The sequence below is a fragment of the Kryptolebias marmoratus genome, linkage group LG5 (genome assembly GCF_001649575.2).
Source record: "Kryptolebias marmoratus isolate JLee-2015 linkage group LG5, ASM164957v2, whole genome shotgun sequence".
Classification (NCBI taxonomy): domain Eukaryota; kingdom Metazoa; phylum Chordata; class Actinopteri; order Cyprinodontiformes; family Rivulidae; genus Kryptolebias; species Kryptolebias marmoratus.
Window position 1 is genome coordinate 19737117 of NC_051434.1, and position 15239 is coordinate 19752355.

At 44.2% G+C, this 15239-nt stretch overlaps 1 protein-coding gene across 1 annotated transcript; it reads left to right on the forward strand.

Annotated features, from left to right (window-relative positions):
* Nucleotides 1–4917: 4917 nt before the first annotated feature.
* txnipa (thioredoxin interacting protein a) lies at nucleotides 4918–8283 on the forward strand. Its single transcript, XM_017430714.3, has 6 exons — nucleotides 4918–5299; nucleotides 5382–5457; nucleotides 5555–5702; nucleotides 6433–6792; nucleotides 6874–7188; nucleotides 7296–8283. The coding sequence occupies exons 1-6, from the start codon at nucleotides 5044–5046 to the stop codon at nucleotides 7341–7343; spliced, it is 1203 nt and encodes a 400-aa protein (XP_017286203.1). The 5' UTR covers nucleotides 4918–5043; the 3' UTR covers nucleotides 7344–8283.
* The last annotated feature ends 6956 nt before the right edge of the window (nucleotides 8284–15239 follow it).

Genomic DNA, 15239 nt, shown 5'->3' on the forward strand with positions numbered 1-15239 from the left:
CCAGTCAAAAGTTTACACACACGCATCAGGGCCATGAATGTCATAATAAATTGGGGCTTTTGATTAATTATTTGAACCATTTGTTTTTCAGGGTGGGATGATTATCCAACATACAAGTTCAGTGATTTTGAAAAACAGGTTTGAATTTATTGTGGATTGTCTCTAATTCACACAGGGTCAAAATCACACATGCATGCTCAAACACATGCATACATTCACCTGCATAAATTAGTAGTGTCTAAGGGCCACTATCCTGCATGTTTTAGATGTTTCCCTGCTCTTCAGCAGGTCTTCTAGTTCTGGTGTGTCAAAGCAGAGAAACACCTAACACATGAAGGATAGTGGCCCTCCAGGACCAGGATTGGACTCCACTGACCTATGTCTTTTAACTTGACGAGGCCATGGCCTATTCACTTCTTGTTAGTGGTCATGAGATGGTAGTCACTGGACTGAGCAGTACTCAGAACAATGGGAAATGAAGACCTAATAAGGAGAATTGTAGATTCATATACAGGTCGGTAAAATCTGTTGAAACCGTGTTTAAACAACGTCTGATTCCAAGATTATCAGTTCAAACAATTGCACATAGGTACACGTTGTCCTGATGTGTCGCCACTTTGCCAAGATCTGGAAGAAGACTCAAACTGCTCCCCTTGGATGAAAGGAAATGTTTGGATGTTCAGGAACCAGGAACCAAGGCTCAATCCTGCCATGAACAGGAAACTGCTGGAACACCAGTGTCTCTGTCCACAGTGAAACTAGATTTATATCAGCATGGACTGAGAGGGTCCTGACAGAGAAAGAAGCTCCTGCTCCAAAAGAGACACCTTCAAGCTTGATGGACAAACCAGAATGTTTCCTGGAGAAAAGTTTTATGATCAGATGAGACAAAATTTGAACTATTTGGCCGCAATAACAAGAAGTATGTTTGAAAGAGTCACGGTAAAGCTTTCAAACCTAAGAACACTGCACCAACTGCCAAGCACGGTGGTGGCAACATCATGCTGTAGTAAACTGGATGGAATAATGAAGGAGGAGGACTACCTCCAAACTCTCCAACTTGACCTGAAATCATCAGCTGGAGGACTGAAACTTGGCCACAGCTGGGTGTTCCAACACACATCGGAGCTGCTCTCTGATTGGATGAAACAGGAGAAAATTCAGCTGCTGGAACGACTTTCACAAAGCCCCGACATCGACCTGATTGAAAACTTGTGGACTAAAAGCCAGGTCTGTGTCAGGGAACCAACCTTTTAAAAGAACTCTACTAATTCCACCAAGAAGAGATGTCAAACAGAACTATGCTAGAAGCTCGTTGATGGCTACAAAAAGCCTGTGGTCCAGGAGGAACTCGCTAAGGGTGATTCAACCAAATATCAGCATGTAGTATTTAACTGAGCCTGTATAATTTGGAAATTGTGTGGACTGGAGAAGAAACACAATCAATTCACCCGTCCTCGTTTTAAAAAAAAAAGTAGTTGAAGTCGTATAATCCTTCAAAACCTGGGAAAAAGAGCGGTTCCAATAAATCATCAAAACCACAGAACTGATGCGACACGAAAAGCCTTTAAAAACTTCCTACTGAATCTGTAGTTTCAGAACAAACCGGAGATGCTCCTGATTGTGCAGAGTCTCAATGAGTCTAGTAACTTGAAGCAGCTCAAGGACATTTGATTGGTTGTTGTTGATAGCGCACGGTATGTGTCATTAGCTGACTATGGCCTACTTTAGCGGCCCTAAGAAGTGCTGGTAATGTTGGAGGTGGAGCGTCAAAAGAATGCAGTCAAGTCAGCCAGTGTACATGTATGTGTGGGCTCACAACACCGCCTGATTCTCAAGGACACGGTCTTGTTTTGGGTTTTTTGTTTTATTTTCTTCACGTTACTATCAAACCACATTGCAAGAGGGTGAAACGAAAGAGATCCGCCAGAGATCAAAAAATATAGCCCCCTTAAAAATGACCCTTTCTGTGAGAGCGCCGTTTTAGGGAAAAATCAACATTTAGGTCAGAAAATAGGAACCCAGAACGTGTGAGACGATTTTAGGGGCTGTTGGACGCAAAAAAACTGAAAAACAAAAAAACGAGTCACGCGTCGCCTGCACTGGTGCTGAGGATCGCAGCCGCAGTCAGGACAGGCCCGTCTGCAGAAAGGTGCAGTAAGGACAGACCTGTCTGCCGTCTACACAACAACAGGAAAACACTGTGTTGTATGTTTGAAAGATAAAATATCTATCAGATAATGTATATAACGTGCTCTAAATTTGGCAGTTAATCTTACTGACAGCAGGTGGAGCTCATAACCATTTGCCACTAAATACTTGCAAATGGTCAGACACCATACCCATAGATCAGGGGTGTTCAACCCTGGTCCTGGAGAGCCACTATCCTGCATGTTTTCCTTGTTTCCCTGCTCCAACACACCTGATTCAGAGGTTAAATTATCTCTTCTTGTTCTGCAGAAGCCTGTTAATCAGCCATTGATTTAAATTAGGTGTGTTGGAGCAGAGAAACAAGGAAAACATGCAGGATAGTAGCCCTCCAGGACCAGGGTTGCCCTCCCATGCCACAGACTTCCATTGATTGGACCATTCAGTGTGCAATTTTGACATTTTGATGACAAATCATGAATGGTTTCTTGCACAGGACAGCTCCTGCTTTAATTCTTTTTGAAAAGCTTTTAAAAGAACTCTTGAAAAGCAGCTCTGTAATCTCCAAGTGTCTGCAGTTTTGCAGCTCAGACATTAAAAAAAAAAAAAGGGAACGGCCTTCAGTCATAAACAAACCAGAATGTGCAGCATCTTCATTCCTCAGGCAATAGGGCGAATAAGGTCTCATTTATGTGCACGCCTGTTGTTTGGTTCTTTTGGTTTGTTTGGTTTTAATGTAACCAGTGAAGAAAAAGATATAGTGATAAGAGCTGCCGCCTCTTAGCAAGAAGGTCACAGGATCGCTTCCTGGCCTTTTTGGGTTGAGTTTACATGTTCTCCCTGTGGTTTTCTCCCACAAACCAAAACCTTGCATGTCAGGTTTATTGGTAACTCTACATTGTCCTTACGTGCAAGTAAGAGAGTGAATGGTTGTTTATCTCTATGTGTCCCTGTGTTGGACTGGAGGCCATGTCCAGGGTGTCCCCCCGCCTCTCGCACAGTGACTGGCCCGCAAGAGGGTAAAAGAAAACGGATTGGATGGGTTTTCAAATATTGATTAAATCCTTAAACCTGAGCTAAGTCTGCAGTGCAAAGCAACAGCAGGTTGTATAGAGACAATACTACACAGAAACTACAACAAGAGACGTGTGTAAAAAACAAATGGGACGCCCTTTCTTGTTGGTTGAAGATGTTTTTAATTTCAGACTGGAATGTGCAGGGCTGCAAAGCTTTAAAGGTATTACATACCATGAAATCAGTCACTGAAACTGTTATCCCGAACTTTATCAAACAGTGCCATTTTATAGAGTTTACTCCAGCAGGTACAATCTTTAACAAAACACTTTATCTGCCTATTTTATAAAACAAATCTAAATTTAAACATGTATCAATACTACTTCTCCATGTCAAACGGTTCTTTTCATGGATGTCACCGTTTTCAGTCACTTCAGCCATTTTTATACATAAACAAAAAGGATGTGATGGTTGGCGGCCGATCAGGAGTTTTTATTTAAGGACACAATAATCAGGAATACTGGGAAAAAAGATTTTTTTTAACTGGTCTTCATGGCATTGCAAAGAGTAGCTTTCAAGCCATAATAGCTGTCAAAATACTTATCTCGCCAATGTTTTTTAATTTAATATTTTATCCTTTTTAACACAATTTCTACATGGATAAATGATGGGGGCCTAATGTAATTTAAACTCAACAGGGTTTTTGGAAAAGTCGCATTAGAAAGCAGATATTCCTCGGCTTTGTTTACAACGAAATTAAGCAGAAGTTCAGAATATCTCAGCACAGCTCATTTCATCTGATCTTGGCCCCAACTTTTGTTTTAATGCTCCCCACCGCTCGATTTCCTCTTCTAAATGTCCCCACTTCCGTCGACTCTCGTCCTCACGGCTTTTAGTCACCGTTCCGTTTCAGACAAAGAGAAGAACTTCACCTTTTCTCCTTCGACCTGTAACTCTGTTTACATCTGAGGATTATTTTACAGACTCAATAAACGTCACGCTCCGAGACGGCCGGCCCGAAGTAAACTCACCAATGTTCGAATGTAAACAAACAACTTGTAATTGTTGGCAACAAAACAAGACTACTTCTGATTCCTCTCACTTCTAACAAACTGTTTGGTCGACTTTTGGCAGTGAATGATTTGTACTCAGAGGTTATTTTTATCATAGATGACACATGTATACAGAAAAAATAAAAATAATATGACAGATAATATGACTTTAACCTGGTCTGACTTACAGAAAACTAACAAATAAACTACTTTTTATTTTTAAACAAATCTATCTATATAGCTATCTATCATCCAAAAATACATGTATTTTTATACTTATTTTATTTCATTGCTTTTTGTACATTTTACTGTTTATTTTCCATTCAAAGCCAAGCTATAAAGTATTTCCTAACCAGTAAAGTTAGGAAAACATTTAAATAGTTGCTTCTTTCCAACTCAGCTGTAGTGGCGCCAGTATCTCGGTATCGGTACCACGGAAGGTGACGCTGTAATGAATCATACAATCCCAGGTTTTCCGAGGTGTTTACTATAAACGAGAGCATCTCCCTCTGCCTCCAACTTCCCCTGCCAGCATCTGCGGAGCATGCTCAAAGCCCTCACAGACACGCGGTGTCCACGCGTCGGTTCTGCGCGCTGATTGGCCGGAGCCGAGGCAAACAAAGGTCCTCAGCCAATGGGAGCGCTGTGCATGCGCTGTTCACTCCGGCTGTGCATGGCCCGCTCGTCATATAAAACTAGTCCTCCATTGTTTACAGCTAAAGGGAAGTAGACACAGCCGGAGCGTGTTTCGTGTGTGTGTGTGTGTGTGTTTTTTCCTGGTGGTTTAATTCGACGTCCACAGCGCTGTCTGTTGAGACAAAGAGGAATCATGGTGGCCATGACGAAAAAGGTGAAAACTTTCCAAGTTGTCCTGTCGGACCAGTGCAAGTCGTTTTACTGCGGCGGGGACAGGGTGTGCGGCCGCGTGGAGGTGGAGGTGAACGAGATGGTGCGTGTGTCCGCCGTCAAGATCCTGGCTCTGGGCTGCGCCAAGGTGGAGTATGCCAAGGGCAAGCAGCGGTGCCGACAGGAGGCCGAGTACCTGCGGCACGAGGAGGTCCTGAGCCTGAGCGAGCAGCCCACAGGTAGGCGCGAGCGCACACACCTGTGCCCTCACGGTGATGGAAACCTGTAAACAAGTCACTGACAACTCCTTTTCCCTCCCAGACACGGATGGCTCAGTTGTGTTGAGACCTGGCAACAAATACGAGTACACTTTTGGCTTTGACCTTCCTCAGCAGGGGTAAATCAGAGATTGAGCTCCTTTTATTATTAAGTGTTTGTACAACTCCTATCAGTGTATGTGTTGTGTTCATGCTCCCATCCCGTGTGCCTTGCAGCCAGCTGGTGTCCTCCTACAAGGGGAAGTTTGGCTATGTCCAGTACTACGTGAAGGCCATGTTGGAGAGGCTGCAGCAGCCCACCATGGAGTCCAAGAAGTACTTCGAGGTGGAGGAGCCTCTGGACGTGAACACACCCGACCTGCTGGTGAGTCTGACCTCCTGCCACAGGACAGGCCGGGCAGTCGGGTCATCTCATGTTGAGGGGCGAGAAGCATCTTTGGGCAGATCGCATGCACACACACATTCTGGGGTTTAAAAGTCTGCCATTGTTTGCAGTTATCACGTCTTCAATGATTGCGTAATGACCGGTTAACTGGCAGAGCCAGGCCAATTCAGGGTGCCAGCTGACCTCAGTTAGTGCAGAAGTGGCTAAGAGTCGGTCAGAAGTGGCTAAAACTTGGCCAGTTTTGCAGCTATTCTGCTAAATTTCGATGCGTGGAAGCTGAGAGTCCTTCGCGACACCGCGATCTGCACGTGACATCTTGCAGTGATGAGATCACGCGTGACATCATTTTTCAAGGGTCCAACTGAAACGAGCTTTAACTCTGTCGCTTCTCAGCATTGAGTGACTTTTAGTCCAGCGCTGGCATGAAGGACAGTGGGTGACGGGGCATCCATTCAGAGAATGCTAGGCCTTTTAGTCGAGTGCACCGTGGTATGACTAGCAGGAATTGGGGTTTTCGGATTACAAGATAAGATTTGTCGTAGTGTGGAGGAGAGGAGGGTAATGGGTGTGACAGAAGAGGATGCTGGGAAAGGGTGATATTTACATAACTGTACCGTTATCATGTTGACCCACACAAACACACGACTTTGTAATTATGGTGGCGTGACATTAAGTGTGCAGCTGAGCTGACTCCCGCTCCTCCCGTCAGACTCCCACAGGCGGCACGAAGGAGAAGAAGGTCACCTGCATGTTCATCCCCGACGGCCAGGTGTCGCTGAACGCAAAAATCGACCGGCGTGGCTTCTGTGAGGGCGAGGACATCTGCATCAACGCCAAGTTCGAGAACACCTGCTCCCGCATTGTGATCCCCAAGGCAGCCATTATTGCCAAGCAGTCGTACCAGGCCAACGGTCGCACGAAGGTCTTCCGGCAGAAGCTGTCGTCGGTGCGCGGGAACCACATCATCTCGGGCATGTGCGACGCCTGGCAGGGGAAGACCATCAGGGTGCCAAAGATCAAACCGTCCATGCTGGGCTGCAACATGATCCGGGTGGAGTACGCGCTGATGGTGAGTCCACAGCGCTTCAGTGGCTGCTGAGGCCGTTTCCCTGGAGACGGCGCCGTCTAACCCGCGGCTCCCTCTTTCCAGATTTACGTGCACATCCCTGGCAGCGAGAAGCTGATCCTGGAGCTGCCTCTGGTCATCGGGACCTCCGGCATCGGCAGCCGCAGCAGCAGCGTGAGCAGCGGCGTGAGCAGCCGCGAGGGCTCGGTCAGCACCGCCTCCCAGAGCTGGGTGTCGCTGCGGATGCCCTCCGACCCTCCCAGCTACTGCGACATCACCAAAGACGTCCGCCTGGATCAGCCCCTCACGCCCCTGCTGGACGACATCGAATGCGATGACAGCCCCATCTTCATGGAAGCCCCGAGCTTCCAGTTCCCGCAGCCTCCGGCGTACACCGAGGTAGGCGCGTCTCACACCGGTTCTCTCGCTCAGCTGCGACTTTTAAGCAAAGGAAGTTATATTTGCTGATTTTAATCTTAAAAAAAAATCTGTTTTGTCTTCTCCAGACTGACGGGAACAGCAACGCCAACACGCGCATGCTGCCCGTGTGCTGAAAGTCCGTCAGTGGGAACCCTGGAGCTGAGGTCCAGGTCTTAAGACTGTTCTTCTGAGGAACCTAACAGGAGCTCCAAACTCCAGAGGAGATGCGATGTTGGATGGAGACTTACAGCCAGGACGGTGGAACTGAACAGAAATACACTTGCCTATTCCTATGCTTCTTCATCTATGCTGATCCAGAGCCACACACGGTGGCGATGTTACATTTCTGGTTGGGGCTGTCCCCCACAGTGACTGTCGGGGGTCTGGTTTTTGGTTTGGTTTTGAGGACACTGGGGGCCAAGTAAGGTTTGAGTTGGACCCCGACCCGCTGCAGCTTGTTACCACAAATCATTCCAGCCTGCAAAAGGAGCTGTCAGTGTTTTTTTTTTTTGGTTAAGTTTGCTGTGTTTGGAAGGAATTTGTTTTCCGGACAAATTGCCCACGTCGATCATATTTCCATATATAGCATTGTTTTTGTTTTTTTTTAAAAAAGTGATTTTTTTCCTGTTTTGCAGCACTTTTTGATTGCGTATTTGCTCTACTACTACTGCTGACGAGTTTGTTTGAATGTTTGTCACGTGGAAAGTGACGAGAAACTCAAAGAAAGTTGCTAAAAACCCCCCATGGTTGATTTTTTTTTTTTTTTTTTCCTCCATTTGTCAGCTCGAGTGTTGGCTGTCATGGTTTGTCACACTGTAAGTGCCAAAAACTAATTTATGCAGCATCAGCATCATGCTCAGATTTCACGCAAAAGCACCTTCTTTTTTTTTTAGGAGCGCAAACATTTGACCTAAGTTCAAGTTGTCGGAGACAACAGCTCGTTGTGAGATCCACGCCGTGGTGGTTCTTCCATTTCTGTACTTTCAGGGCTATGAGAGAATAACTGTGGATGACTGATTTGTATAAATGTTTGCAACGTATTCTCAGTACAGAAACTATTTTTGTATGAAACCCTATGGGTCCGATTTTGTTGTTTTTTTTATGAATAAAAAAATGTTAAATGTCCTCAATGTCTGTTGTTTTTTTCTTTGCCACTCTGCTGAGACACTGGTTTGATTGATTCTCAATTTAGTCCAAAATACATGTTTCTAAAAAAATATAAACCAAAGAGCTGGTTCATGCATATGTATTCACCTCCTTTTGCTTCGAAGTCCAAACCATTACCTTCAGGAGCCACACAGCCACTCAGGTGTCTCTTAGCATACAGCCACCTGTTCTGGTAATCCTAAAAATCCACCCCTCTGAGTACTAAGGGCTGTCATGAAGAGCAAGGAACTCTCCACACAGGTCAAAGACAAAGTTGTGGAAAAGTACAAATCAGGGTTTAGGATATAAAAAAGCTTTTAAACTCTGAACATCCCTCAGAGTTTCATTAAATCTAAGACCAGGAAATGGAAAGAAGATGCCACTTCAGCCAACCTGCCAAAACTCCCAGAGCGGACCGGGACAGGAGGGGCTTTAATCAGAAACACCTAGGAGACCAAAAATAACCCTGATGGAGCAGCTCTTCTGCAGAGACAAGATCTGTCCTTAAGACCAATATAGGCTGCTCAGAGCTGGGCTTCATGGAAGAGAGGAAGGAAATAAAAAGGGAAACCATTTTGAATTTCCCTGAGGACACATTGGAGACGCCTCACACGTGAGGAAGAAGGTGCTGTGGTCAGATGAGATTAAAACTGAACTTTTAGGCCATCAAGGAAACACCATGTCTGAGGCAAGTCTTACCATCACTCATCATGGTGAGGACACCGTTCCTACAGTGAAGCATGGTGGTGGCAGCATCAAGCTGTGGGGATGATTTTCATCAGCAGGGACTGGGAAACTGGCCGGAGTTAAAGGAAAGATGGATGGAACAAAATACTAAGAAATTCTTGATGGAAATTAGTTGGAGTCTTCCAGAGATCTGAGACTGGGACGGAGGTCCACCTTCCAGCAGGACGATGACTCTAAACACTCCACTCGGTGAAGAAGAACCAGGTAAAGGTCCTGGAATGGTCCAATTAAAACCCAGACCTCAGTCCAACTGAGAAGCTCTGGTCTGATTTAAAGATTGTTGAACACAAGCAGCACCCGTCCAACTTGTTATGCAGATTCAAGTTTTCTGTTTTCCTATTTTTTGTTTGTTTCACAATAAAACTACTCTACAGTTTCATTGTTGTGTAAATTAAAATATATAAACTCACCAAAGTTCCCTTTATGTTCCAGGCTGCATGTGCACGTGTGTTCAGAAGGAAAAGGGCAGTAGTTGCTTTTACTTAGCCTTTTATTAATTTTAGCTTCTGGCTAGTGTTCTGCTTTTTTAGCTTTAACAACAGCTTCGGCTTCTTCACCTCTCAGCATTCACGCTGTATTTTCACAGAAAATGTTATGTTTCTAATTTTATTTCATCAACCAATTTTCTTAACCAGGCACCAGATTCCCACGACCCAAAATGGAGAAGCGGGTAAAGAAAATGGATGGATGGATGGATTTTCTTAAGCTCCTTTAGTGTCGGGGGGTGGGCTATCTCCTGCGGTCATTGGGCAAAAGGCAGGGGACAGCCTGGACAGGTCTCCAGTCCATCACAGGGACATGTAGGGACAATCAACTATTCACACTCTCACTCACACCTAGGGACAAATTAGAGCTACCAATTAACCTAACATGCATGTTTCTGGTCTGTGGAAGGAAACCAGAGTATTTGGAATGAACTCACGTGTGCACAGGAATAACATGTGAACTCCAGGCTGGGAGGTGAATCTGTGACCTTCTCCCTGGGAGGTGACTGTTCCACCGTGCCGCCCTGTTGCAACAAAATATTCCAAAACATAGTAGTTTAGCAGCAGTCAGGTAGAAAAAAAACAACAACTAATAACTTCCCTTTGAGCTGCATCAAAATCCTAACAGTTCCCCACAGAACTGACTGCTCATTGAATTATGTTTACTGTATACGACTTTGGTGCTCAAATCCACAGTTTAAAATGTGAATCTTGTAGGAACACAAAACGTTCATTCAGCAGGTATAACCTATTATTAGGGTGTGCCACGCTGTATGTTTTTAATGTGTGTGCGCTCTTGCTTTTACTTTCACGATTTAGCATTTAGCATTTTGTTTTCTGTCTGTTTTTTGGTTTTGTGCCTGTTTTTCTCAGTTTCTCAGCCTTTTGTTCCGTCACGATTCACGTTACTGCTGACTGCTTTGGCATTTAGTTACTCATTACCTCCCCCCCCAAGACTGTACCAAAAAATCCTTTGTCCTTTACATTTCTCGAGCTTAAACTTGGTGCGGTAGTAGCTGAGAGAATGGAAGACGGCATTCTTCAGGGAATGCCTGTTTTGTGATCGAAAGTTATTTATTTACTGCACATCCTGCACCTGCTTCTGCACTCGGGGCGGCCTTTGACCTCAGCGGAGGGTTAAAGACAAAACAAAAGAAAGGCAGAATGGCAGGTAACAACGAAAGGTTTTAGATGTCTGTGGTGCTTTAGCTCGCATCTGTTACCAAAAAAAAAAAAAAGGTCACGAACCACTGAATAAATTTTAATAAAACTTGCAGAAAGAAATCATTAAACGTACATCTACAAAGGTTTAACCCTTGGAGTCGATTCAAGATTGCTGCTACAGCCAGCTGAGCTTAACAAAACTGAATCGTGCCGTTCAGCATGCAGTCAGCAGCCTGACATGATTTCTGTTTATGTGGGTGTGTGTACGTGTGTGTGTGTGTGTGTGTGTACGTGTGTGTGTGTGTGTGTGTGTGTGTGTGTGTGTGTGTGTGTGTGTGTTCGCTGCTCTGCCTTGCTGACGTCCTCCGACAGCCGAGAGCAGCAGATAAGTAAAGTGTTTATCTTTGAGCCGCTCTGTAACGAGGGGCGGTGGGGTGGTGGTGGTGGTTTGGCCTCTCCGCCGCTGGGCTGGGTTCTGCTTCACGGCCCAAGAATGCCAAACAAGAAGCAAAGCTGGGCCGGCGATCAGGAAAAGGAGGGCCAGCGACGAGGCAGACCTCCAGAACCGCTACAGATGGCTTCGACTCACCATACCAAAGACTAAGATCTGCAGCGGGCTGGAGCCTTGGTGCGACCTCAGCTCGGGAAAACTTGGGACGTTGTGTAAAATGTAAATAAAACCAGAATGCAATGATTTGCAAATCTCTTGAACCCATATTTTATTCACAGTGGAACATGATGAGAATATAAAAGGTTGTATGGGAAAACAAAAGAAGGTGATTTTAAATTTGCACATCTCAAAACATTCGGGACTGGGGCAACGGAAGGCTATCAAAGTATGCGGTAAGAAAAAAAGAAACAGCTGGAGGAGCATTATTTTTTGGAAAAAAATTCTAATGATAAACAATGTTATGTCAAGTTGTACTGTTTTAATTTAAAAAATAAAACAAGAGCAATAGATAAAATAAAACAATAATGTTTCTTAAGAGAAAAGATGATTACTTAAATTTCATTAAAATCTGTCATATTTTGATAGAGAACTTCATTTTTCTAAACAGCAATGACCCCAAGCATCTATCCAAATCAACAAAGGTTTAGGAATGTTGTAGGCAGAGTCTAGATCAGTGTGGTGATCTGAAGAGAGATCTGGACACAAGAGGTGTCGTTAAGATCTGACAGCTTTAGAGCCCTTTGAGAGAGAAGAGTGAGCAAACAAAGGTGTGGCCTCTCACAGACTCCTTCCTCAGAAGGCCGGAGGCTCTAATTACAGCAGAAGGTGCTTTAAACGAGTATCTATTTCAGTGCGTGCTTTAGTCACAATGAAGGTGGAAAAGGTGTGGAAACTATTTATCATTGGTTTCATTTCATTACATCACGGAACTGTTCATTTGAACAGAGGGGTGTGTTTTTATTCACCCCCCAAAAAACTGAAACTGGTAAGAAAAATTCTGATAAATCCAAGTTGTTCCAGCTCCATGTGTCCCTCTGTGAAGCCTCTCCTCTTCTTTTATCATTACTCTATAAACATGTAGGAACTGAGGAGACTGTTGTCCCATTCCTGTCCAATGGAGGTCTTGTCTGCCCATGGCATCAATACTAATGCACCCCAATACCATCAGAGAGGCAGGCTTTTGTCCTTTGAGCTCAGAGATTTCTCCAGATTCTTGAAATCTGTTGATGATAATATGAAATGTAGATGATGAGACACTTAGTCTTCCCAAATTTCCATTGAGAACCGCGATTCTGAAACTGTTCCACTATTTGTAGAGTTTTTCACAGACTGCTGAACCTCTGCCCATCTTTACCTCTGAGATCAGTCCTCTTCCTGACCTGTCGCTAATTATCAGAATTAGTTGCAAAAAGCTCCTCCAGCTGTTTCTTGATCGTACCACTTCCTTTGACAGCCTTTTGTTGCCCCTGTCCTCACTTTTTGAGATGTGTTGCTGCTCTAAAATTCAAAACGATCTTATTAAAAATGGTAATCTTTTTCATTTAAACGATGTCTTTACTTTGTGAGCCGGTGGATTTATCAAAGTTTTTATCAACTCGAACCTTTGTCAGAAACAAACAAAAAAGCCTTTGGCATCACACAGAAATAGCAGTTCCCGTAACAGCTTAAAGATTTTTGTTTTGCTAACCTGGATTTGGGCCCTGCCCTCTTCTACAGTATTTGTGCCCTGAAGCATAAAACTCAGCATAATGTCACAGCAATGTGCACAAACAACATGTGTCATGCATTTAAAAGAGACTTCATGGGCATATGCCTGCTTAACTTAGAGATAAGAGGTAGACTGAGTGTGCTTTTGGTAGAAAATGATAAAAAAAAAAACCTGCTGGAACACGACCCATACTTTCCTGCGTGACTCACACCTGACAGTTGAGCGATTGGCTGAGTTAGTGGAGCACAAGTCGTCTCACTGGCTGAGGGAGTTGTGCATTAGACAGCTGCGTGAACACACACACACACACACACACACACACACACATTCACACAGAGCTGACTTCCTTCAGGCTTTGATTTCCCCATTCTCAATGTGTTTGCTCCAACAGCGGAGGATGTAATTCTCCACAGGAAGCTCATTGTGCTTATTTAGCAAGTGTGGTCATGAGACCGAGGCTGGTTCTGATACGAAGCTGCCTTTGAGAACACACACATGAAAAACCATCCCCCTGAAAAAAAAAGGATATATCAGTAAAAAAGGCTGTCGCATGTTGAATTAAAGGCCAACCATTCCTAGAATGAATAGACTAGAGTTTAGACTAAAACGTTTGTGCGTCGAGAAATGACGGAGTTGCAGCCGCTGAAAATACCATTCTGTGCCACCTCATGCGATGTCACGATCACAGTACGTGTGAATGACTCTCAGCTACTACCACAGCAGACTTTAGCTCAGTATCTGTAGAACTGATTGGGTTATGGCCACGTTCGTGCTTTTTAAGTTTTTCAGTTGTAGATCTACATCCAGTGTTTACTTTCTGAGAGTTTTGTTAAAACCTTCCCAGTGGGTTATGAGTTAAAACAATAACAGACAGAGAGACACAGGCCTTTCAATGGGGGCNTTATAAATGTACTTTCACATCATGTGTTAGACATGTAATAAAGCTGAACTGAAACCTGTTTTGAAGCCAACATCAGTGAAATTATAGCCATAAAATATGGTTTTCATAGCAATTTTAAATTAAAAATAAAAAATACTATTTTTTTATGGTAATTCTGAACATTGAAGAAACCACTCGAGTGTTTTTGGCTTTTTCCATGACCAACCCGGAAGTGTGACAACCTCTGAGTCTCACAGCATTCAGTCATTCATCAGTGAGTGGATGAATACTAGTACAATATAGTTCAGCGTGTTGGAATCAATTGTTTGAACTGGACAGAAAATACCATTGGAGTTTCATTTTTGAGCTTCCCGAAAGATAAAAACCTTCCTCAGATTTGGATCCATAAGCTCAGATGTGGGAATTACTATCAGAACTCCGGTTTGGATCACTTCAAAGAGAAGCACCGCTCCGACCCTCGTTACTGTGGTGGACGGGCTTCATGCCAAAAAACAGGACCAGCAACAGTCCTAACTATTTTTAATGTTAAAAGAAAGGCAAATGTAGAGGAGGACATCTCCACAGAGAGGGAGACGAGAAACAGGAAGTTTTACTTCAGATGTGACGTGAACGCTCGCTGTCATTAAAAACTCTGAGCTGCTTACAGGCCAACAGCCTGAGATCAGTTTGTGATTCAGAGGAAAAAATATAAACAATCCATGTCTGATAGTCTGAACCTGCTGTTGATTAGTTTACTCTGGTGTGAGAGTTCATAAACGCTACTCTGAAGCGCGCTCACGATGTTTACGAATTAGCATCCAGTTAGCAGCGTTAGCTCTCTCCTGCTGTCTTTATGCTGATTTGCGGTGTTGTGTGCTGATGTCGTGACAATGATCTGGGGGTAATCGGTTCTCATCGTTCCACGTTCCCAATTCGAACGTTATGTGTGTTGTTTTGTCGCCATGACAGTCATAAACAACTGGACAGTAGTGGTGTTCTTGGCCGGCTGTGGCACAGCGCTCGTCATGAACCCAGGACGGCACCTCTGTCCCACAAATCACCCACATCGGAAATTATTGACGAAAACACTAAAAAACAGTTTATTTAACTTTTAGGTCAGAAAAAAAGGTCCCTGAAATGTTGTGTGGATGTGTTTGACTAAATAACATTCATTAAATGTCAGTTCTTTGAGATTTGCTTTCAGTTCAGCTTTGAAGCCACCAGCCCTGACAGGACCCCAGGACACGTCAGCCCCTGCGGACAGAAGTTATTTTGTACACTTGGTTTGTGACAGAATGGACTTTTTCTGCTCTCTGCTACTACTTTCACTTTTGGTTTGTTTCTGCAAATCACAAGCCCTCAAAAAGAACAAGTCTAAAAACAGATGTACTCTCTGTGCCTGTGTGGGTTTTCCACCCCACCACCCCCCTCCACCCCTCCCTCCCTCCC